General features: G+C 40.1%; 1 protein-coding gene across 1 annotated transcript in view; it reads left to right on the top strand.

The window, feature by feature from the left end:
• LOC106893345 (disrupted in schizophrenia 1 protein-like) overlaps positions 1-22,411 on the top strand; it is a 46,586-nt gene extending 24,175 nt beyond the window's left edge. Inside the window, exons 3-5 of the mRNA XM_014951248.1 lie at positions 1,180-1,224; positions 11,368-11,485; positions 19,592-22,411. Of these exons, the coding sequence (XP_014806734.1) occupies positions 1,180-1,224; positions 11,368-11,485; positions 19,592-19,740 (312 nt within the window). The 3' untranslated portion in view covers positions 19,741-22,411. The remainder of the gene's footprint in view (positions 1-1,179; positions 1,225-11,367; positions 11,486-19,591) is intronic.
• Positions 22,412-26,425: the final 4,014 nt, after the last annotated feature.

The raw sequence follows: 26,425 nt of genomic DNA, 5'->3' as shown, positions 1-26,425 counted from the left end.
CAGAGCCTGTGGTCCAGGAGGCAAATGTGCAATGTGTAAAGGAAAAAGACTTTAGAAAGCTAAATAAACTGTGCACTCATTTGAGTTTTAATTAAATGTTTTATTTATAGAGCTTCAAAAATAATTTGGAAACTTTAAATTTAATCTTTGTTTTAAATGTCAGCATTAAGCATCAGTGAAAGTCATTTGAGTATTTTTTTGTATTAATCCAAGCTGAAAAGCATTTCTGTAGCAATAGGCTGCTGGCTTGTACACAATGGTCAGATCATCGTGGTTGTGCAGTGAGATGCCCCTTAGCTGTGTGTGACACTGTCGTGTAGTATCTGCTTGTACAAATGCGAGCTCTTTAGCTTGAGATTGTAGCATCTCAGTGAGCTTAATGCTTACATGTATTTTGCAGTAAAAATATAATTAGAAATTTAATATTACAGGCAAAAGAAATCTAAGCAACCTCTTTTCAGACAGATTACTGAAAACAGTACTCAGTAATAATAGTGATCTTATGGCAGAGTAATGATTTTGCACTTTATTATTTACATATTACTTGTGATATTAAGTATTACCCTACCAAAGCAATATTCCTTTCTCAGTTTATTTAAAGATTATCAATACTGTTATGTGTGATAAGTATTAATGACTTTCCAATAATGTTAGCATCAAATTTCTTTGCTCTTCGGCCAATCAATGAAATGCGGGCTAATTCATATAGACTTTACAGATGAAGCAAGTTTTTAAAGAGGAACTGACTATAGTTACCACGTGTTAACAATACAGAACATCAGTGGGATCTTTTGTTTTTTTCTGCCCAAAATCACTTACAGTATTTATGCCAAAGAAAATTTTCTGTAGACTCTTGAATGGTTTATAAATCTGTAAGAGCCTGATAGAAAAGTTTGTTTCAACCTACAGTTAGTCCTTCAGTTTTGCAAGCAGTATTCCTTGAGGGTTTTAATTGGGAAGCTAAAGGCAGGGTTTAATAAAGTGTATTCAAATTTAGCTTTAAATATTGGGTGGCTGCCACTTCTCCATTATAAGTGCAATTGAAATGTTTCATGCTTGTGAAGCGAAGTGATGTAATTGTTCAGCTTATATAACTTTTTAATGTGCTATATGGTTTTTGAAATCTTACTGTTTATATAGCATGTATCTACTGTATACTTAATAATTTATCTCTAACAGGTTATGGAAGACATTTCATTTGGAGCAGAGGGTCATTTATCTGAGGTAAGTGTTTTCTAGGCAGTGTAAAGTGGTGATATTGTACAGACTTCTCTGGGTCTCAATTAGAACTAATGACACTTGTTTTTATAGTATTACCTTTGGGTAAAAATTGCTAGAGAGTGTGTAAGCACTTACAAAAGCAGCACAGGCACAACTAGAGCAGGCCTGTTCTTTTTTTTTCCACTGAAGATAATGGCAAAATTGCTATGTATTTCAGGGACTTCATCGTTAAATCCTCTGCTAGGGCTTTTAATGCATACCAACAACAGGATTAATATGTTGGGAGAAAGTAGGACCAATAATATTTAGCCAGCCTTACTGTAGCACTGTAATGATGCTTGGGAACGGAACAAAATCATGATGCTTTACTTGTTTCCTTGTGTACAACTAAAAATACCTTTGAGTTTACTTTTGAAGTATAAAAGCACACTGCAGCAGAATACAGGGCTATGGGAATTTTGTCTGAATAAAAATACTGGGCGTTTGTCATTTTACACTTTTTCCATAAATTAAAAGATATCAGACGCTAGTCTATATGTTTAAGAAAGTATAGGATAATTGACTAACATGAGATACATTCCTTATGAGAGTAAGTGATGAGAAAAATCTACTTGCATTCAAAGACCTGTCTACATACAAACTAAGAGCTTAGGTAGTATTAGGTAATAAGTAAAGAGAGTTATACTGGTTCAAAGACCTGTACTTGATTCAATCTGGTCCATTTTTATACTGGTATGCCTTGGATTGCAACTTACATATTTAGGAAACTTAGTATCCAAGCATTATGCCCAGACAGAAAATTAATTACATGCGTAAGTAACCCCCAGTCCACCTTCCATAAAAGCATACATGCCACCTGTCAAGTACAAGTGACAAGTGCTCAGCCGGGCAAATATTAAATAAATAAATAAATAAAATTACAGTTTGGGATAGCTATTGAGATGAGGCATTTCTTTGGATTCCCACCAATGAATCCAAAGACTGTGTAGCAGCTGGGATACTTCAGGAAAGATTATCTAACTGCAAGACCAAACTCAGATTGTTGACCTTGTATAGAAGGAGACTGTGACATGAGAGCATGCCAAGGATGGACTGCTTGGCTGGCTGCGAGTTCAGCATAAATAAAAACAGGAAGCCTTGAGAGTGAAGGTGAACTTTGCAGAAAATGCAAATAGTCTTTCTTATCAGTGATCTTTGCTGTGAATTAAAGCAAAACTGCACAGGTGCTTGTGTCCACAGATGACATGAAATAGGGGCAGGTAGTCCCATGGGATAAATGCAGCAAAAAGCCTTACTGCCAGCAGGGCAAAACACTGAGGGCACGCTGGTAGTGATGGCTGCTGAGACAGCTGAGTATTTGCTGGAAACTAAAAATTGCATATGGTGTGTACCAGAGTGAATGAGAGTACAACTGCGTGCTTGTGTCCAGCAGTGATCTGTGCTATAAGCTGTAGTACAGCCCAGGCCTTGACTGAAGAACTTGGTCTTTTTCTTAAGAGGAGGTGTGCTCTGTAGAAGTATTCACTAAGAGCTTAATATCTTAAAGTCCTCACAAGCAGAGGAACTTTGCCCTTTTGAAGTTTTGAGGGGGAAAAAAAAAGGCATAGAGAGGAATGATACAAATAAAGGAAATGGAAATTTGCTAGAAACCCAGGCTCTACCACGCTGCCACAGCTGGATTGATGTTGACTTGTAGACAGCTCTATAAAATCTCTGTGAAACTGTCAGCACCCTGTACCATGTCAAGGCTTTGCCTAAATGTTCCTTTGATGCTCTAGTCCCCTAATCCACTCCTGTCAGTCTCCCCACTGCCTGCAGGAGAGCACCCTGTTAGTCACTCCAGACTTTTGCATCTTAGCGACTCGGGAGCAGAGATGGGAGTGAACAATGCTAGGAAGAACCTCTAAATGATACCCAGCTATGCTGACTCCTAGCACAGCAGGGTGTGGACACTAGAAAACAGTTTGATGCTTTTGTTTCTTTTCCAAGTCCTGGCCCACTGTGAATTTTTATAGGTAACTCAGTAAATAGCCTCATCCTCCCACAGCAGGAACTGGAATTGTCCTGATTTTATTAAACGAGCCAGTGAAGTAGTCTGCACTGCTTTTGGGAAGTCTTCACTCAGGGAAGATCTTCAGTCTACTAGACATGAAAATGGGAAGACTGCTGTCACCCAGACTTCAGCAGGGGGCTGGAAGGCAGTGGAAAGCTCTGTTCCTGCATAGATGCTTTTCCAAGGACCCTCCTCCACAACTGTAATGGAAGATACATAAAGGGAGGAATTGCCAACATCGGGCTGTAATTTTGATGAGTCGTTTAACACTCCCATGTGGTAGTGTATCCCTGTGGAGGAGGGAAGGGGATCAGTGCAAGCAAAGGGAATATGGGAAAAGCATGTGGTGATGGGGAGGAGGTAGGTCACAGTTGCAAAACAGCTGTCTGGAGAGCTTTATGCCGGCAATTGTTGCATATGAGAAACTGAGGAGTGTGTTGTGCTGCTGCAGTTTCCTAAATACACATAAACAGGCTGATGGAACAAGCTAGCAGTCTGTAAGTGGAAGGTGGTAAGGGCAAAAGTAATTGGGAAACAGCCTTGGTCCCTCTTCTGAGAAACTGGCAGGTAACCACTCACCTAAACAAAATCAAGGAGGCAACAGGTGAGTTTCTGTGGGAAAAACTCTGTAGGTTTCATTTTCAGCAGATTATCTTTGATACCCTCCAGAAGACTATATTTATAGTACAGCACCATCTTCTTTTGGTGCAGAAAAGAGCAAACACAGTAACAGACTACATATCTCTGTCAGCAACTCTTCCATGGCCCCAAAGAATTTTGGAAAGGAAAGGACAAAATTGTTCGTAAGGTTGAGCCTGGAAGGGTACTGCAAAGCCTGAGTGAGCCAGCAAGACCACTGAAGGGCAAAGGAGTTCAGAGATAAGCTGTACGTACGGGATGGGTGACAGAAGGCATGTGTGTTATCTAATAAGATGATGGTGAATAAGAAAATAATGAAATGAGAGCAGAGGGCAGAAATATTTTTTTTCTTCCTTATTTTCTTTGCCTTTGGTCTTTCTAAAAATGATAAATTGTGTCCATATATGTAGTGCTCTTAGTATTCACTACAAGGTAGCAAAAGATGAATACGGTAAAGGGTCCTAAGGCAAGTGAGATGTACTCAAGTCAGGCTAGACTGACGAAATTTCTTCTGAGTGCACAGGAGCCAAGAAAAACAATCTCCAAACCATTAACAAGCTTCTTTGAAAACTCCTAGAGGAAGCTTGAAGTCCCAGAGGATCAGTAAAAGGCAATCTTGGTATTTGTCTTTAAAAAGGAGGTAGGCCAGGAGTTTATATGCCAGTCAACATAATTTCAATTAGGATTAGAATTCCAAATGCCCTTGATAGATTGAAAAGAATAGCCTGAAATCAATAAGATGGGATATGTTAAAAGACAGCTGCAAATTACATTTGAGGAAGTACAAAAGTTGGGTTTATGTATACAGATGGTAAACAGCAGCTAAGATGACAGTATTCCAGAACCAGAATCTAGGGTTATAGTGGACTACAAATAAAGTGGGATTCATTGCCTTCATCCTGTTGCAGGAAAGGGCAAATGTCATTTGCAGCCTCATTAATGGGAATGTCAGTTGTAAGACAGAAATAATTACTGAGCTTAGCTGAGAATGTCAAAGCCTCCAGAGGACTACGGCACTGGTCTGGGCACCTCACTCTGTAGAAGATAGGGGCACACTGAAGAGAAGAAGGAAAGTAATAGAAATCAAAGTTTAGAAATCCTGGTCTGGTTGAAAGTCAAAGTCTTCAATCACGTTAGAAATAATGATAAGGAGGATGATGATTAGTTATCGTTGTGTGGGCTATGTAAGGGTAAAATGAAATGTGTAACAGTCTACAAACTGTGGTTTGTAGCAAGGAAAGTTTACATTAGGAAAAGTTGCTCACTGCAAGGGCCGTTTATCCCTGGAGCAGGTTCTACTCTGCAAAATGAGCCACAAAATCCCTGTCAGCTGCTAAAAGCTGTGTGGACAGACATCAGCTGAGGACAGTCACAGTGGGCTTGATATCACTGCAAGTCACAGAGTGGGCTTTGGTGGTCCCTGGTTACTTTCTGGTCAGCCTTGCCATGATGCTAAGATGGTTTTGGTCGTGACAAACAGGCATTATTTTCAGAGTTAGAGATCAGGCCTAATCAGTGGCCGCTTTGCCCTCCTTATCTACAACACATGCCCAGGGTAGTGCAACACAGGGCAGGAAATCTGGGACAGAACAAGGGCAAAGCTTTCTCCATCTACATGTTGGGTGCTTCATGGCTGTACAGCTTGTTATTTAAGGGCATGTGCCCTTGGCCTGCATGTGACTAAAGTATCTTCTCAATTAGGAAAAACATGGATGGTTGCCTTTTGTTTCTAGAAATTATTTAAGAGATGTGCTGGCCTGACTTTATGTAGTTTCAAGTGCTCACAGTTTCTGTTAGCTTTGGAAGGGGCGAGAAGTGCATGCAGCACTTCTGCCAACAATAACCACTGTTCTGAGCATTTTGCCATAACGTGAAGTGTCTGTCTGCAAGGGCAACTTTTCATAGTGGTTATTCATGTTACTTTGAATGATTTTAAATATTATAGGAGAGAGAAGATTTAGCACAGGTGAAAGAAATCTGGCTTTGATGTTCTGCAGAGGGCTCTTAGGGCTTTTGTTTTACACATCTTATTGGGGTTATGATATTGCTAGTTTGAAGAAAGACAACTCCTTTTTACAAAGTTCCTCTGTAGGAAGAGCAAATTTTAAGGATAGATAGACTATTTCAGTTGGAAGGGACTTGCAACGATCATCTGCTCCAACTGACTGACCAAGTTAAAGCATGTTATTAAGGGCGTTGTCCAAATGTCTCTTAATACTGAAAGGCTTGGGGCATTGAGCACCTCTCTAGGAAGCCTGTTCCAGTGTTTGATCACCCTCTTAGTAAACAAATGCTTCTTAATGTCCAGTGTAAACATCCCCAGGTGCAGCTTCACATTCCCATGTATCCTATCACTGGATACTAGGGAGAAGAGATTAGCAGCTCAACATATATATATATATATATATATATACACACCTGTCTGGGAATCCTGCTTCTCAGCACAACCACCAAAGTCTCTATTAGAGACTCTAATCCCTAATAGTTAGATTAATCTAGCTCCTAGAATACCAATTTTTCTATATAAAATTGCTGACCTCAATCCAAAGGAGCTTGGAAGGTGTTTGCACTGGAAAAGCTAATCAAACATTTTCCTTGAGTAATGCTGTCAAGGAGCTGTTGCTCATCAATAACTAAAATGACTTGTAAAAGAGTAAATTGAAATGCAGAAGACCAAAGTGGAAACATTCCCTCTGCTATTAATTCAGTGTGCTGGTGCTCCAGCTGTGCATCAGCTGGAACATTGTCTGTTTCCTGTTTCTCACATCAGACTCTCGTGTCTCTGGAAGAGAATGAGAATTTCTACTTTGCGTGAGAAGGCAGAAGAATTTCTTCATTTACCACCTTAAGAAATAACAGAACACACCCACATTTTTGCTGTTTTTTACCTGCTTAAGGATTTAGGGGAGGGGGGGGGAAATCCCAACCAGCTACATCTGCTGTTCACAGAAAAATCCATAAAGCAATATTACATCTCAGCTCTTTCCTGACTCCTGCAATTTCTCCTAGCTGCTTCCTAAAAGTGCTGTTAGTGCAAAAATAACCAAAGAACTCTTAAGACTTACAGCAGCTTGTAGCATTGACATAACCTACAAGCTTGGATGAGTTGTATTTTATTAATATGTTGAGCTGGAGGCAGAGTCCACTCTCCTCTCAGAGATATTGTTGATCAGTGTAAAGTGCCACTTTCCAACCAGGAGCTGTTCTGAATAGTTTGTGTGTCACTGACAGCGGTTTCTCTGCCTACATAGACAAATGTCAAATAAAAATGTTACCGATGATGTTACTAGGCATGAAAGGCACTGAGAGAAACCTTTCCTATCTACTTCTCTGGGTTATCAAACTTTTTTTTCAAACAAGAGCCTGGGGACAGAAGATGTGGAATTGGTTGAATATCTAGAATTATTCTTGTATATTTTTTTTCCATTTCTTTTATACCTCTTCTTGATGTTAAACTAAAGTTAGAGTTCTCTGCATGACCACATTTTTCCAATCCAAAATAAGAAAGGCCGCATATACACCTTCTGGAAAATAATAATTTACGTGATGGCTCTCCTGCATTTTTCATGTGAGGTCTGCAGGTAAGTTCTTGAAAGATGGTGCTTGTCTAAACTATGGAGGACCTTCTCATTTCAGCTAAAAATGCAGCTGTGTCATGGAGATGCAAAAATACTTTATCCATACACTATTATTGCTGTATTAAAGAGGAATTAAGCTGCAAAATACCTAATAGGAGTTTAAGATTAATAGCATATAGCCCCTATCTTACAGAGCTATTTTAGTTACGCTGCAGTGCAGTCACAGCCATACAGTTATGATTAAGTGGGTTTTAAGTGTTTAAAGACCTAAACCAGTTGGATCTAATTTTAATTACTCAGATTTACCTGCCTTCCCATAACGTTGTAACAATTCTGCATTGAGCACATTTTCCTAGGTTTTCCACATTTTTCTTAATTTCCATAGTAAACAGGATTTTTGTTACATTTTTAGACAATTCATTATGTACTTAAAATGTGATCACTTGGGATTTTTCCACAAGATAGAATAGATGTTTTACTTTAAGTGAGAATCTAAGTGTTCAGTTGACAAAGGAATTAAAGCCAGTGAGTTATAAATTATAGTCTCTTATTTCTAAGCACAGTTCATGTGAGATCAATGCACCAATAAAGTCCTTCCCTGGAATTTCAGCGGGGCAGAAACTGCTAGCCAAAGCTTAGAGCCCCAAAACACAGGTTAGTACTGATGCAAAGCACCATGAGGTGCCTTTGCTACGGAATGTGTGTTCCCCTGAAGTCCTAGGGTGTTGGGGTTCATGTGTTCCTTCCTTCCATCCTTCCTGGGATGTTTCTTTACGTGGCTGTAAAGTTTTATTTGAAAAGGAAAAGAAAATTCCAAACATAAGGTCATATTAGGTAACGGTATGTTGATAAGTATAGTCATCTAGCTATCTTGTGACTGTAGATTTCAGGCTGTGGTTTTATTTTATCTCAGGTTCTCAGAATGTGCGCACATTAGAGCTAGGCCGCAGTTGCAACCTGGAGTCTGTTTGGCCAAGCAGGTATCTAAATGCTGTCTCCCGTTGCCAGCGTCTTTCAACCCGGCTGAAGTTCAGTGAGGGGGTGGTTCTAAAAGGCCTAATTTTTCCCTGAACATTCACTGACACGGTGAACAGGAAAAAATTTCCACTGTGGGTCTTCACTGCAGGGCTAGGGGCTTATCCTTTAGATTAGCTGCTCAGTCAACTCCTTGTATTTGCACATACAAGACAGGAACCGTGAGGGCAGTTTGAAAGTGGAGGAAATGGATCTTTTCTTACAGCAACTAATGACAATGCTAATCAGGTCACTAATTAGCTGGATAAACGTTCCTGCCATCAACACTACTCTAAAAAAGAAAGGGATACCCTAATGTAATGTGTACCTTTATAATACTTTTTATATTTAAATACACTTAATGGCACGGGTGTTCAGGACTTTACCATAACATGTACTTTTTTTTATTTGCTGTCTGCGGTAACTGATGATTTCAAATCAGAATTAGAAGTGTCATCCTTCTTGACAGCATGAATGTGATCCAAAATCTCATATAGTGATAGTTCTTGATCAAAACAGTGACTGAATCAGACTAAAGTGTTCGGTACAGAGATGTTACAAGAGCAAGAATCTGCATTATACGTGTCACTGGAAAAGACCTATTCTTCAGGATCTGCACAGGACTAATTCATTTTGTTGAAGTATGGAGTCTGTATAAAGAGTCTGGTTTGAAAATTTCTCTTACAGCTTTTTTCTACCAGAGCAATACTTAGGAGTTTATACATTAATTAAAAACTGTTCTTCCTAAATTAACTATTCAATGATTGTATAGCACTGAGTGGTTTTTGTCTTGTTTTTCTTGTTCTTCATCTTGAGATGATGTTTATGTGAAGACCTGATTTTCTTGTGTGTAATTAACTGTTAGAGAAAAATCAGTGTTCAGAGGTGGAGCTCTCCATAGATGGTCATCATTTTAGATGTGCTTTCCGAGTACTAGGTTTTTGCAATTTAATGACTCTTAGACAACTGTAATCTGTTCTTGCATGTGTGTCACAGAGTGATTCCCAAAAGCTTTCTAATGATATAAATTGCCTGGGTTATCCCAGTCCCTAAAAGCATATGGGGTCCTGCTGCTGTACAGAATAATGATTTATCAGCTGGATGGAAGACTTTTTCCTCATCTTCTGTCCCTGGTCATAAGACAAGGACGTTCCTAGTTGCTCTAGGGAGAAATACGCACCTTCTCCTCCCCTCATTTAAAAACCAATGGTTCATTTTTATATCTATAAATTCTGTGTAGTGCTGCTGCAGATTCTGAAGTTTGGTAACGATGCTGAAGATGGCTGCTCAGGTCTCGTGCAGAGCCAGGGACTCAGCCAGATGGTTCTCACGTTGTGCTTCTCTGTGTCTGAGTTGTGGGTGTTTGCAACATAACCTCTCCTACCCAGCTGGCTCCTCCAGGCTTCGAGCTGCAGCTGGTTGTGCACCCGTGCGATCTGCTGGAGAGCCCTGTCTGGCAGCAGACCTAGGGAAGGCAGAAAGGTCAAAGCTCTGCGCTGTAACGTGGGATGTGCCGGCAAGCAGAGCTCTTCTGATATTTGACTCTGTGAATGCACTGTGTGACGCCACGTAAGGATAGCACAGAACGGAGATCTGGTAAATGTGCTTACCAAAAATCAGATTGTTTCACAATGGGCAGTGATCCAGCAAGTACTAGCACGATTTCTTTGGAAGGTCTTTGATTTGAAGGCTCGATTTCTCTTAAACAACCACTGATGGCTGCTATGATAGCAACAGATCCGTGCGAAGGACTCCAAGTACTTCGTGGAAGGAAAAAAGACTTTCTGAAGATTGTATATGGCCACATGTGCAGCTGGCTTTATGAATGAGTGCATAAACTAGGTCTAGAGAAAATCCAGTGTTCTGGATTCCAGCTGATGAATGACTCCAGTTTTTTCAACATGGCTCCAACAGAACTTCATCTTGGGACCATAACCTCTTCCTTACAGATAACCCCCATAATTCATGGTAAACAGCACTGTGATGTCTTGAGAGGGAGAGGAGAGGCTCATCTCACTGTTGCACAAATTGGATTATTTTTTTTTCCCCTTCCCTTCTCATATTTGCTGCTTATTTGGGCCATTTCTCAAAGAAGTACTCAATACAAAATAGAAAAGATAAAAATTACCCTTGTGCAGTGTATCTGAAAGCAGACAAACTTATGGGAAGAACTTTGCAACTGGTTTAAAATACTCAGTTTAAAATAGAAAAAAATGTTTGCCAGTGTAAGTTCTAAGTAGAGAAGCATTAATTTTGAATATTTAGTCTTATTTCATGATAACACAGTAAAAAAAGCATAGTTTCATCTTGTAATCTTGAAGACTTTGATTCATTTTCTCTGATCAGTTGAGAAAAGTCCCTAAGTATTCCAGCCAGATTTTTCCTCAAAAAAGTAAGTACATTTTGTGTTTATAAGAGATACCAAAAGCAATGCTGCTTGAAATATTTAAATGGCCTAAAAGTGTAAATCATATCTATATGAAAAACTTGAAGTTTAGGAACCTAAATGGTGTAGTCAGCATGAGATTTCCCTCCCCTGCTGTGGTGAGACAACAGGGAAGAGGGAGAGCAGTTCAGTCTTCACACTCCTTTAATCCTCTCCTGAAAGTAGGATCATGACTTTTTTCTGCTGGGAAATAGACTGAGACCACAAGCTCATTCCATTTCATATAAATCACCAAATTATTAAATAGTAACAACTTTTTGTCTCTCTAATGGGAATTTGCTTTCAGGCAACATCTTAGCGCTGCGAAGTATCATATTCCCTTACCAGTATTTTATTTTCCCCTTGATTTGATGCAAGTTTGGTGTAGAAACAGTCAGCAGCAAACATGCTTTCTTTTCTTTGTCAACTTCCTGTAGGAGTTCTTCATATTTTCTGCAGCGTTGGGAGAAAAATGTGAAGCAATAAGTGAGAAATTGGTGCATCTGGAAGATCAACTGCAGACTTCCTCCTGCAGAGTTGATGAAGGAGTTATTCATATCCTTTTTGATATAGCTACAGACATGTATCAACCTGTGTAAGTATGTATGTGAAATACTTGCCTTTCAAATTCACATAGAGTACTAGTTCTTAATGTAGATTAAATACAAAGAAGGGGAGAATTGATTGTCTTGCTAAAGTGGGTGTTTTTGTTGTAGCAAGTTTTCTTACAGTGCATTTTCACTGTGGTCTGATCCAACTTTAATTGATTTACACAGAAGTTAGTTCCTTGTGAATTAAGAATAGACACTGAAAAGCCTTCATTTTACTGTTAAAATCCTTTTGTTTGTAATGCTCATATAAGTAAATACCTAGTGCACCAAAAGCTGCACGGATACAAGCGTCCACGCACCTGCATTTCCCAACATGATTTAGTTAAATTAAATGCTACATCACCGACACAGACTGTGTATATTGCCACATGTAGTTTGGCTTTTTTTCCTTTTTGAAAAAATTGGCAGCAGATGCATCATGTGGTGTCCTATGCAATTCAATCTGCTGCTAACACTCCAGTGTAAGTAACCAAATGAAATGTTGTCTTATAAAGCACCCTTATCTCTTTCTGTGCTTTATCTGTCATTCAGTGTCTGATTGAAGATTGCTTAACCTTTATGTGGCATGTGTTTGGCCTACATTTTTCAAAATTTAAGAGCCCAGAGTATTGTTTCATTTGTAACTTTCATAGAAAAACTTACCACAAAAGAGATTTTGTTCTTCTAAGAAAGGGAAAAGAGAATAAGAACCAGTGAGGCTCAAGAAGATGAGAACAATTATTTAGTGGAGAAGAGGTGGCAGGCAACGGCATAATGAAGAAAGATGAATAAGTTCAGGTTGGAGAGATTCACAGAGAAGCCCTTACAGACACCTGAAGGTGAGTTAAGATGATGATGGTGCTAGGAAGGATTCAGTTTCTCCTAAGCTGAGGCAGGTAGTCCTGCAGGAGAGAGTTTAGAGAAAGGATAATAAACAGAGTGGAAGTACCACTGTGTTTTAGGTAATTGGGCCCCTATTGCCAGCTCATTGCAAAATTCCTATTCTAGAAATTTGGTTTCTATAAAGGTGTCAGAATGATAAACTTTGGCGATTGGAGGGGTGTTGGAAGATGCTGGAGGGCTTTGCATTGGAGGGGGGAAATCCAGTCACTAATTTGTTACTACTTCAAATCTTTCTTTTCTAAGTGTTTCAATGAACAGAAAAATTATTTTCGTATGTATACCACAGGCCAGTTTGTAATATTATTTTCATTATATTTACAGTGTGTGCACTAAGTTGCAGTTGTGTTTCCCCAGTGCTGTTTGTGAGCATTCTTTTCAGAACAATATGGATGTGTGCAGAGCACCTACTTCCTTTTTCTCTTACTTATGTTTGCTCTCAAATGAGAGATTTTTCTCATTGACCCTAATAGTGAACACTGAGGACTGGAGTTAAGTGTTCTTTGCAGTGGACTTAAGTTCATATTCAAACCAAAAAATCAGGTCTGTTCATAATTACAGTTTGCTAAGTAAGGTGAAATAAGCTGAAAAACTGCTTTTTTGATTCCTGATGAAAATACACTACAAGTATGTAAAAGTAGTAGTATTTATATTTTCTATGGACCATGCATGTTTCTTTGTAGCTGTTGAAACTGCAGGAGTTAGTTGAAAAAATAAGATCTAATCACTGGATTTTGAGAAGAGTTGTAGATTAGTCTCGTTCTTAGCTACAGTTATATAGAAATAGATCTGATTTCCTCTATCAGTGAAATTTAGCTCACATTATCTAAACACAGAAGTGCACACTGTGTGATATCCTGGTCCTCCTAGCAAGACCATCAGCCAGAGAATAAGAAACCATGTTTAAAACATAGGGACATACAGAGAAGCAGTGCAGCAATTCAACTACCCCTCATTAACATTCAGTTGCTATTTCAGAGGTAGTCCAGATCAATGTGCATAAAATGGTACCATCTGGTACATGTAATCGCTGTGCTACACTTCAAAAAGAAATGAGAAAAATAGCTACCACAGTGGTACAGACCTGTAAATTGTTTTTTTAAATAAAAACTGCTCGGTGCCTATAAAATAAACTTTCACCCATTGATAACTTGCCTATATTGCAGGAACTAGCACTGAGATTGCTACCAATAATTAGCCCCAGTAGAAGAATTTATGGTTAATACATGGATATGTTTTTTGCACGATAATTTATTTGGTTTTAAATGAAATAAGTTCTTATCCCAAATATTGGAAAATTATCCAGTCTTCATTAAAAATCTGTAGAACTCTGAAAAAAAGGAGCTTAAAGATCTGGAATCATAATCAAACCTGGGTAAGTTATTCAAGCTCTTTTCACTGGTTATTTTCACCCTTCCCTTCATGCCCCCCAAAATTGCATTACACATGAATGTTACAAACTGTATTAGGTGAAAAATCTGAATGGGGGCTGCACAGATGTAGATTAGTCCTGTCGTCTGATTATTAAAAGACTTTTAAAGACTCCACTGAGAAAAATAAATTCCTGATGCTCTTGAGCCATTTGCCAATGTTTAGTGTGTGTCATAGCTTTGATTAATAATTAAGTTTGTATTAGAAGAAAAATCCCAGATGTCATTGTTTTTCATTCTGTTTTGATGGCATGGAACACTTAAATCAACTGTGCTATTCACAATTGCCAGCACGACCTGAACAAAGGAGAAATCCACAGATATTTTTTGGTCCTTAGCATAGACACAGACCTGCTTGGGATTCTCATTTATTATTGAAGCCTTTCACAGCAAATACTAAACTGTAGTTTTGTATAAAAAGCATCAAACAATAGTGGGGGAGAGGAGGGGAAGAGCTTTTCTGTAACAGTGTGACATATTTGCTAAATTCTATGTAGTATAACCAAATAAACCCACAAAACATTCAATTACGGTAAATCATTAGTGAGTGTATGAAAACAGTCCACATCATTAATTGGAAAAACCAAAGGACAAGAGGTGACTCATTCTGATGTCTACAGAGCTGATGAGAGGTGTTACTTTCCTGACAGTAAAGGCCTGGAATTCCCAGTAAAATTAAATGGAGCCTATATTGCAATTTCACAGTTATTTTTGTTCTTAATTAGCAGTTACATTTTGATAGACAATTTGAATGCATGTAATAGTTCCTCCTGGTGAAAACGCTTTTGTTGGAAGAAAACCTGGCTGGACTATTATTATAAAAGCAATCTTCATTCCTTGCCCTAAAATGGGCATTTTAACTGGTTGTTTTGAAAATAGAATTTTGTGTCTAAACGTTCATTAGGCACTGTGAGTCACTTGGCTAACCCTTCACCTTATCATACAGCAGGCTGTCATACAGGCCTTGCTTTACCCCAGTGCAGGTTTTTGACAGACTCAGGAGTGTAGAATTCAGCCCCTGAAGGTCCCTCACTGAGCAATCTCACCCTGGGTAAACTTGTAAGAAATTTTGGGATCCCAGAAGAGTGAGATGTGGCAATGATGCCCTCTTTGATTTTATTTTGGATGACAGGGGGTGAGCCCTTCCCAATATGCGTCATATTAAGAGGATGTGGTTCCACTTGTATTGTCTGTGCTGCGATGGAGGTAGGTCAGTGTATTTCCATCCATGTGCTGCAGCTTCTTTGCTTTCTGTTTTCTGATGGAACAAGTGATTTGGAGACAGCTGACCTCCAGACCACTGAAGTGACCCTTTTTGCAAAATGTTGCAGTCTTTCCGTTGGTTTGGTTTTTTGTTGGGTTTTTTTTTTTTTTCTGTATAGTAGTTTGGGGGGGAGTGTTTTGGTTTTTATGTCTGATACTATGTTATTTTGCAGAAACACATTTGTGGATGTGAAGGAGGGAGACAGCAATGGAGGAGGGAAATGGGAAATTCTTAATCTGGTTTCAGTACCACAAGCATCCCTGCATTTTCTAAGGAGATGTAAGTGATTTTCCAAAGGCCATTTTTCTCTCTTGCTGTGACAATACACAGGCTTCATATAGGATCAGTAGGGACTTTCTTGGTGTCTTTGCTTCATTCACAAGAGTGCACTTCTAAAAGGCTGAAACCCAGGTCATTCCAAATGAACACTGAACTGTCTTGCCTCTTCGCTGGTCCTTTGGCACTTAGCACACCCAATCCCAGAATTGTCTAGTTGGAGGTGACCTCTTGAGATCATCTGATCCAACCTCCTGCTCAAGCAGGGTCACCTAGGATCACATCCATTCAAGTTTTGATTATCTCCATGGATATCTCCATAAAGTCTCCATGCATCATGTTCCAGTGTTTGACCACCCTCACAGTAAAAAAACTGGTTTTTTGTATTCAGATTCAATTTCCTATTTTGGAATTTTTGCCTTAGTGGACACTAAGTGAGAAAAGTCTGGCTCCTGCTTGTCCATTCCCACCCTTCAGCCATTTATATACATTGATAAGATCCCCTTGAGCCTTCTCTTCCCCAGGTTGAACAGTCTCAGTGCTCTCAGCATCTCCTCATGTGACAAATGCTCCAGTCCATTAAAGCCACTCTGTGCTGGACTTGGTCCAATAAGCCTTTTTTGTACTGTGGAGCCCAGAATCCGGCCCTGTGCTCCAGGTGGGACCTCATAAGTGCTAAGCAGAGTGGAAGGATCAGATCCCTCCACCTGCTGGCAGTGCTTTTCATAATCCAGCCCAGGAGGCTGTTGGTCACCTTTGCCATAAGACACGTTGCTGGCTCACGTTCAGCTTGCTGTCCACCACGACCTCAAGGTCCTTCTCTGCAGAGTTACTTTCCAGCTGGCTGTCCTCCCTGGGTGTGTTCTGGTGCCTGGTGTTAGGAAAGACATGTGTATTACATACTGGGATGTCCACCTGAGCTTCTGTCTCCATCCACTGTAATATTCAGCTGTTAGAAACAACCAGAAGAGTTAAACAGGCTAAAAAAATCTCTCTCTCTGATTATTTCTGTCTTCAAGTCTTAATTTCCCCTTCAGATATCCAAAATTGCTGTTATTCTCCAAAATCCTATTGGCCCTTACCTAAGCCCTGTGGTAGTGCTTGACTGTTCTTTTAAGACCTTTTGTCTTACAATATACTCCTAGTTTTTAATCTTTCCTATAAGTAGGCAACTGGTTTGTATTATTTACGGTTTTTCTCTTTTTTTTCCATAAACCTCTGCACTGAGAGAACATAAGATACATCGATGAGCCCATTTTTTAAAAAAATTAAGTAAGTCTACGGAAGTTAGTTCTGCTTTTTATCTCCTTGTAAATCGTGGACTCTGTTATGATGCTCAAATGTGTTAAAGAGAGCAAGTCAAATGGGTGAAAGGCTTCAACTGAGACAATGTCAGAGCTGCAGCAACGTTGCAGGATACAGACTGTGGTTTTGTGAAGCTGTTCCCAAATACCTTAATTTAATGCTTATGACACATTGGAGAAATTTTGCCAGTTTTTCACAGGAAGACAGCAGGAGCAAAAAATGTTCCTAGTTGAAATTTGATTTCGTATATGGCTTTGATACTGGCTCAATATTTGCAACGCTGGGTAGAGAATTTAAGCGTGAAGGACACATTTGCCTGTGGACCCATGCAAAACTTAGGTTTTTTCACTCTTAAAATGGGTGAAGCTGTTTATCCAGACATAACATCTGTATATGAATAGAGATTCCATGCTCAGCCCTGTAACATATATTTTACCAAGCCATAGAGGCTCATTTGACAGTTACTGGTCTACAGCTGGTTGTGGTATTATTTCTGAGTTTATTGAGACTTGCTGTAGGTAGACTATGCAGTCATCCTTCGTGTTGCTCCATCTTGTTGCTTAAGAGTTTCTTGCCCTTTCTCCTTTGTTTTCCTCTCTCCTTCAAGATTTCTGATCCACTGGCAGGGAAACATTTCAATTTTGTTTTTTTCTCTATCTGAAAAGAATTTTGTAATCACTTGGGATATTACAAATAACAGCATGTAGTCAGAGACTGCATGTAGAAGTAATTAAATTTCAGAGGCTTCACGGTGTTCATAAACTGAAGAATTTCTCTTTTACCAGTTAGGTTTTCAGCAGAGCATCATGATTAAATTGCAGAGTGGTGGACAGTACAGGACTGCTTATAAGAGGATAATAATGTTTCTTACTTCAGAGAAGATGCAAAGCATAATTAATTTGTCCTTCTACAGTGCTTTGAGATCCTAGGATTGGAGAGGTTTTGCATGTGCTGCCATTACTTGTAATCAGAGACAGAGTCCCTTTAGATTAATAGAGCTGTCCGGAAATTAGAAGTGTGTGTGAACACCCCTGGTTGAATGCATTAAGAGTAAAACATCATAGTAAATGTATGTAAATATATAAAGATGAAATTTTGAGGAACAGATAACAGAATGGAAAGCAGCCAAAAAGCTTTTCAAAGGAATAACTGTGGCTGTGTGAAATAGCAGTGATTTGTATAGCTTTCCCGTCGTCCTCTCGCAGTCTCATTTTTTGAAAGTAGTACCTCACTTTTTACAGTCACATAACCTGAGGGTCTTTTTTTCTTGACATTGCATTGACCTCAGGGTCAAGTAAAACAACATTTCATAATGGATGAGCTCTGTAAAGGATAAAGCCTGTCCTTGTGCGTTATCCTTCCTGGGCATTGTACTTTTGAAATTGAGTGGTTTTGGTGTCAGGCTGCTTCATTTCCCTTAAAATGAGTTTCTGTGTGTCTCAGAGATCATTTGACCACTTAGTGCTAGAGATGAACTTACTTCTCTCTCCCTTGACCTGCTTGGGTTAGCTTTTTGGGGTCCTTGACCTCCAGCCATATCTGTACAGAGGCCTCAGTGAGAATGGGGTGGGCCCTAAGGCTTGTTCACATTGACATGGTTGTTGGTTTAGAGCTTCAGCAGGCTCTGACATGGCTCACGCTTGCTTTGCTCTGCATGTGGTGTAAGCTATGGAAGAGAAGATGAGGTTGGTTGTTTCACTGAGCTACACCCAATCCTTGCACTTGATCCAGCAGTGGATAGTATCACTGACATAAGATTATCAGCAGAAAGGCTGATGTATTGATGGTACAAACTGTGCTTATTCCCAGGAGAGACTAGTCATCAGAACAAAAAGCTCTGCTGCCTAGGAAGCTTAGACACTTAAAAACTTCTGCATGTCTCAGCAGTTAGGACTATCTCCATGCAAGTCCTACCTTCATCTGCCAGTCTGCTCACTGCTGCAGCCCCTCATCTTCTTGTTGCCACCACCTGACACCTTCCCTCTCTTATTTTTGGAGCTGGAGAAAAGAGAGTAGGTGAAAGTCTTTTAAGAGACGGAGCCATTAGCCATCATTTCTTCCTGAGTGCCTTGCAGGAAACTTGAACTAGACAATGGCAAATAAAATGTGGAAAATTCTCCTTTCTTAATGAAATAAGTATTTTTACTGAATTATCAGGTGCTTTTCACTTGCCCCTTTTCCTTTTAATGCACAGCAGTGTGACCTTGCTGCTGCTAATCTCTTTGCTTTTCAACTTGTTCAAAGCATTCGCTATGAAGCCTGGTATTACTTTATATTTGTTTTCTGCGCTATAATTATACTGATAATTCAGCTAAGATTAAAGCCTTCTGGTGGTAAGTAGAACTGAAACACTTTCTCTTCTTTGAGTTAATTTTGCTGCTTACCCAGATTCCCACCCTGCCTTGCATAGCACATGGTGCTGAGCTCGCCAATGCCACACAAGCTGTGGTCACTTGGTTTGTCTGAGACTGCTTCCAGACCCCTGTTGTCTTCACCAGGGGTCTCATCCATCCTGGTCTGCATCTCTGGCTTGAAAATTCCACCCTCCATCCAGCAGGGAACTCGTGGCTAGTGTTGCTGCCTCCATGGTGCCATTTCTTCATCTCCTTCCTTCCCATGAGAACAGCACCAAAGCAGTATCCCCCATCCCCTCCCTTTTTTAAAGTGCTAAATAATGCCACTTGAGAACTTCAGTTTGCCTGGATTTTTTTTTTTTTTAAGCAAGTGTGAGAAATGTATTAATATTTAATCCAAATAATTTGGAAGAACTTGAAGCTACAATTAGATAGCCATGGCCATCTGTTGTGAGCAGCAGAACAAGAATTTATTTAATAACTTGGAAAGAGAAAAGGGACTGCCAATCACCTATAGATTTATTCCTTAATAAAGCTTGCACAGTCTCTGCAGAGGGAGATCCAGGTGGTGAAGGAGACACTCCAGACCGTGCTGGTGCAACTTCAGCCAGCCAGGGAGGCAGAAGAAGAAAAGGCTGGAGACTTCCTCTGTGACAGCTGGTGTCCAGGAAAACAAGACTTGAAGGAATAATGAGCAGAAAGAGCTGGTAAGATGACATTAATTCACAAAGGGCTGCTTTTAGTAACTGAATACTGTTTTACCAAGCCTCAGGGATCTTTTCTCTCCCTGCATAACTAATAACTAAATCAATTATGGAGAAACAGAGCCTGGAGGTCTATCATCAGAAGAATTCTACACAGCCTCATACGTTTTGGCACAGATTGGGAAACAGCTTTCAGAGCAGAGCATCCCCTGTAAATGTGTAGATTACAAATTGATACATTTCAAGTGAGTCTGCAAAGTTGCCTTTAATGTCAGTGAAATGTTCGCCTTGAAGACTCGTAAACAGTATCTGTCTTCCTTACTCATGCATTTTTTTTTCCTGATTTAAAAATGTAGTGTTAAAGCTGGAACATCTAGTATTTCTTGAAAAATAGCTGTAAGAATAATAAGAACTTTCTTTTTCTTTTGGCTTAAACAGCTTTCTTACACTGAATGTATTTTCACATTCCTGCTAATAATTAAATCAATAGGATGAAATTCAAGCTAACCAAGTTCTTTCAACTGAAATTTGGACCTCATTTACTCAGTGGTGTTGAGTACAATGGAGGTAACTAACAGCAGCCCCTATAGGAGTAGTCTAACCCTTTCATTTAGGCATTAATATAAACTTGCTTTAGTATTACAGGGGCTGTAACACAAAAAAACTACTATGTTGGTGGTGTGTGTTCCTTATATTTAAATATTGTATGAACAAAGTCATTTAAATCTCCTTGTAAAGTTTATTACTATTATTATATTACTTTGATCTTCCTTATAAACTTCAGAACAAATGCAGATTTTATTGCAATAGACACATGTATATATACACACGCACATACTTAAACATGTATTTTTATAGGAAATAAAAGCAATGTTCAACTGTTTAACTAATATAAATTACCTGTATTTAGATAGTTGTTCTAAACTAAATGCTTTTAGGAATTCATTGGGTACTCTTACTCGGATATCAGGATATCTCTGATGTCACAAAAAAATCTGCTTCTGCCATTTGTTGCAGAGGAAGAATTTAAAAAAAGAAAATCTGATTTTTTTTAAGCCAGTAGGTGAAGCAACTCAGTACTGTACTTTTCAATACTATTTTTCTGACATTTTTAGAATTACTTTGTTTCTGCTGTTTCAGTTGCTCGTTTTATAGCCACATTGTGAAGGTTTTTCAAATTTTGAAGGTCATTGTACTACTAGCCCACTAAGATTGTGTTCATTTTCTTTGTGTGTTTTAATACTAGTTGAAACTTCTACCTCAATGTTAAGAACATAGGGAGGGAGGGGGAAAAAAGTGCCAGGCAGCTGAAACAGACAACTAGATAATTGCATCCAGGAGTATGTGGTTGTCAAACCAGGGGAGCAGAGCTCAGGTGGTTTCTGTGGTCATCAGATGCTCAGAGTGGAATTACAACCCTGTAATTCAGAACATGGTTGAATTTTCTTATTGTATGATATATGGGTCAGGATCTGTGTTGCGGTAAAGACTCTTGGATCTTTACCTTGCATGGACACTGCTACTCAGTTCCCAGCCCCAGACTCAAAGGAAATATCTTGCTGCTCTGCTCCTGCCCTGTTTGACAAGTTTCTTTCTCCTGGCTTTGCTGGACAGTCCTTGTTCAATACCTACCTCCGCATAGTAGATTTGGCACTTTCTGGAGCTCCCTGAGATGGATGCTCAAGGCATTCAGTCCCAGCTCTAGTGCAGGCAGCAGCCTGTGGCACTGACATTTGGCCCATGCACAGGACCAGCTCCCCTGGAAGACCCTGGCTGGGCACACATCACCTGGCTGCCATCACCTGGCTGCCTGGGGACAGCTGTCAGCCAGAAAGCACTCATGGAAACCCACATGTGTTCAGGTAAACAGAAAAGAGAGCACACTGACATGACAGATCTCTCTTGCAGCTGTTTCCTTAAGACCAGCAGAAGCTGCTCGTGGGTTAACACCGCAGAGGGGCCAGGTACTGAGTTTACAGCAAGAACATTGACAAGGAGGACAACCAAAATGATGATGGCCAGTACAGTAAGGTTTCATGACCCCCTTCCACACACTGAAGCGTGTGTGGAGTTCTGTCTTCTGAATAGGTAGTGCCTGTAATATAAATAGTTGGTGGGCACTGCGTGTGCCATAGAGCCACAGCTGAAGCCTGAAGGCTTCCTCATTGCATCAGCAAGGGCTTAGAAACAGGGACAGTAACCAACCATCACAGGGGCAGGAGAGCAGCACCCTCCTTCTCTCACTAGCAAGATTTCTTGAACAGATTCCCATTCAATTATAGAAACTGTGTGGCTTTTGTGTTTCACAGCTTCAGAGCACTGCTGCATTTTAATAAAAACTCAACTTCAGTAACCACTCTAATAAAGACACTGAACTCCTGAGGAGAAGGGAAACTGAATCAGTCATAATTCATGTCTTATTTGTATCTGTTAACATATATTTTATACATAATGTGGACTACTACTACTTTAATTTATTATTCCATTAACTTCACTGTTTGTTGTGGGAAGTTAGAGCCAGTAATCATTCCTTTTCTCAGATGTGCTGAATAATAAGCACACTGGAAAGTAAAAAAAAAAAAGGTATACTATGCAATGTATCAGCTGTCTTTTATCTGTGGATAGAAAACGTTCAAATAAAGAGAAGTATGTTTTTAACTAGCTCAATGTCTGTTTGCATTCTGTGCAGTGTACAAGATTTTATAAATTTCATCCTGGGGCAGGGGGATGGATGGGGAGGGGAGGAGAGGAAAGGAGAAACCATGTGTTTCACTATTACTCTGCTGTTGACAGCAGTGATTCCTCTGCTTGGGAAATTCTGTGATGCCTTCTGGAAACAGTCTAAAGACACATTCAAGACTGGAGTCTCACAGCAAAATGTAGCTATTTTCAGTGTGAAAGGGAGAGAAATATCATGCAGTGATCTACACAGACAGGTAAAACTTACACTTGAGTCCTAGCTTGACTCAGCCAGTCTTGCTGAGCAACCAAATCCTTCCTGCCTACCCTCCCTCAGTTCCTCACCAGTGTAGAAGGGTCAATGGAAGTTAACTATAACTGCACACTGGCTCCAGCAATATCTGAGGTCAAATCATGCTCTCAGATACCCTCATTGCCACAATGAGAGGTAGGAGAGTGTCTGTGGTGGCCCAAAACACAGTTTCACACATGCTTGCTACCACTCTGTTACCTCCAGGTGGACTGGTCTCCCACCACCTGCAAACAATGATTCTCAGCAGAAATAAGCCCCTTTCCTGTCCAAGACGTGCTCTCCCTATCGAAGACCAGAGCCCTGAAACGTTTGAAGAGTACATAGAGGCATATAAGCTTTGTGTGCAGAAACCTCTGCCACAGCAGTGGAATTACAGAATCATTTAGGTTGGAAAAGACTTTTAAGAGCATCGAGTCAAACCATTAACCTAGCACTGCAAAGTCCACTGCTAAAACTATGTCCCTAAGCACCATATCTACATATCTTTTAAATACCTCCATGGATGGTGACTCAACCACTTCCCTGGGCAGTCTGTTCCAGTACTTGATAATGCTTTACGTGAAGAAATTTCCACTAATATCCAGTTTAAACCTCCCCTGGTGCAACTTGAGGCCATTTCCTCTTATCCTATGACCTGTTATTTGGGAAAACAGAACAACCCCCATCTCACTACAACCTCCTCTCAGGTAGCTGTAGAAAGCAATAAGGTCTCCCATCAACCTCCTTTTCTTCAGGCTAAACCAGAGTTCCCTCAGCCATTCTTCATAAGACTTGTGGTCCAAACCCCTCACCAGCTTCATTGCTTTTCCAAAGCACAAGCCATGGGCTGCTGGAGGAGAGCTGCAAGATGAGGAAGCAGCTCACCTCAAGCAGTCCATTGCATGTGTTTTGGAGGATGAGCAGTTGGTTGTGTTTAATACACGCATACATACCCCAGTGCACAAACATATTCTCAAGGCACTAAAGAAGAAAGGGAGGAGGGAAAAACACCCCAAAGGGTATTTAGCTCTAGCCTAATATTTCTCTTTCACAATCAATTAGCTAATCCATTCTTTCTAAAGTGTGACAGCTCAGGCTTTTGCTTTTGCTATCATTACTTGTCAAATCAAGATAAGCACATTTTTTCTAGAGCACTGGAGAAGGCAGTTCAATAATGGGTCCCAGATAGGCAGTAGTGCTGGAGAGAGCTCCAGGGCAAGATTAGAATAATCCTCATGTATCCTCTTAGTTTCCTATCCTATTAAAAATGAGACTGAGACCAAGAGCTTTTTTTTTTTTTAGTCTCAGGGATTAATGTGCTATAAAGCAGCTCTAAAATATTATGTACATGTGGATATTTTTCTGCACTGTTAAGGAAGATAATACAAGTTTCTAGAGAGATATTAAAGAAAAAGAAAAGAGGGCCTATGAATACAGAAGATTCTTTCTGAACCTGAAAAGCAGCCAAGCCAGCAGCCACAGTAAAGCATTTCTTTCAAATTTCTAATGAAGGCTTGAATACGAGGCCTGGGAAAAGAACATCTGGGGTTGAGTGAGTAAGGAAATGTCTGAGTTCTTCACATGCATTGTAACCAGTCACTCACTCCTTGTTTCCTCATCTGGAAGAGCAGTGACTTAGGGAAGGGGGTGTTGGGGCATTGTCAAAGACACATGCAAAGTCAATGCAACGCTACGATATTTGTTCTTATAATCGCCTGCAAAGTTGAGCAAATAGTTTATAAGCACTACAGGAATACTAAGTGGAGAAAGAGAGAGAATATTAAAATAATCAGTCACATCTAGGATACACATGGAGAAGCGGAAAATTAAGAGACCTTTCCACAGTGACAATCCAGTTTACAAGGGGAAGAAAACAACCTCAAATTTATTACATTTCTGACAATGAAACTATGAAATACCAAAGGAAGCCCCTCTGGGTTTTCAAGCCAAGCAGGGACAGGATTTTAAGTGTATCAGCTCAATTCCAAAACCTAGAGATCTGTGCCCACTCTTAAGGCTTCCCTGTAGGTGCAGCCCCAGTGCAACACTCCAGATTAGCAGCCTGGGGCCAGACACATCTCCGCACATAGGAGCTCCCCTGTGTCACCTCTAACCCAATCCCTGTAACAGGGCCAACCGGTTCTACCTCCTTAGGGCCTTAGGTAGCTAAAGGGACACATCCATCTTACTATTTCTGTGCTCCTTCAGAAACATTAACATTTTCTTATTGTTTTTTTGTTAAAGTATATTTTCAGAAAGTTCCTCATGCATCCTCCATGACCTGAAATTTAAAAGGACCAGGATTGTTTAATTTCTTTTGGCTCAAATACAGTAAGGTCAAGCAACAAGACCTATTTGTTCTCAGCTGTTGTCTGATGACTTTGGATCACAGCCTACCTCTTTACTTTCAATAACATGAGACCCTGGAGCAGCAGCTGGCTGGTTGACCAGGCTACTTCCCGACTTAGATGGCAACGTTGAAGAGTAGGAACATGGCATTGCCATCCGCACACACAGCACTGACAAGACTTTACGAGTGCTGCCAGTTCTGCTGCTCCCACAAAGTAAAAATGGACAAGGTTTCAGGAAAAGAGATACAAGAATGGTTGGATATTAGAAAAACCTAACTTCTTTACAACAAAAGACCAGCAAAGTTCAGCACAAATAACTTAGCCAACAGCCAAAAGGTGACCCACTCATGTCCTTTAGCACTTACTTACATGAAGACAGATTTTCCAGTACCTACTGACTGTTTCATCTAGCAGAATCCTCCGCAACAGAAAAATAAGGCGTTTCTAGCAGGGAGAGTAATTGACCATTGGAATGAGAAACTCTGTCTCTCAAAGTTAAAGCAAGCTTAGGATTTTTTTCTTTTTCCTCAGAAATTGTGAAGAAAGCCCTCCTGCGTCCCAGATGTAACACATTCGATTCAGAAAACACCACAACACAGGTTTATACAGTCTGCATGATATGTACAGCACTGAGGAATAGTCACAGTGCTTTATCTTAAATATAGGCATTTTCCTTATTTTTTTAAAAAAAAAGCACAGGAAGAATAAATGCTTTGATAAACTGTTGTTTAGTTGCAGAGTTGGAGGACAGGGCAGCTGAGTGTCTGCAAGTTGGAAAAGCCTATTTACCTACTCTCTGATCTTGACCTTAGCTCAAAAGGGCAAGTGAAACCAAATGTTAAGGAAGGAGTTACTGTAAATCTTTCCCGGGATGACAAGACTGAAGTTATTACAAAATGGTTCAGAGCCTGACTAGGCAGAAGCCTAAGGTTTCAAGCCAAATTTCCTCCATCCCAGGGGTAGGCGGGTTAAATGGGTCTGGGGGCACATTTCCCCGTGCAGCACCAGGAGGACAGGGTGGCCGGGAGCAGAGGCAGCGCCACAGCACTCACAGTACACTCCAGCCTAAGAGGCAGCACAGCTGTTTGTATCACAGCACAGCATCCTCTGCGAAAGAGGAAAACCCAATGAAACCCAGCCAGCACCGTAGCCATCAGGCACTACTTGTCTCAGCTCATGGTGCTGGCATTTTATCAGTCTATTGCCGCTTGTTTTCATTAAATGAGAAGGAAAAGGTGAAAAGAGCACCCTGCCTCTCACAGCCATACGTGATTTGTCATTGCTAATTTTCTATTATGAGCTGTAGAAAGTGAAGCCAGTCTCTTTCCATTAATCCTGACGGGAAACACT

The sequence above is a fragment of the Calidris pugnax genome, unplaced genomic scaffold, assembly GCF_001431845.1.
Source record: "Calidris pugnax isolate Ruff unplaced genomic scaffold, ASM143184v1 scaffold24, whole genome shotgun sequence".
Classification (NCBI taxonomy): domain Eukaryota; kingdom Metazoa; phylum Chordata; class Aves; order Charadriiformes; family Scolopacidae; genus Calidris; species Calidris pugnax.
This window is presented reverse-complemented; position numbering and strand designations above follow the sequence as displayed.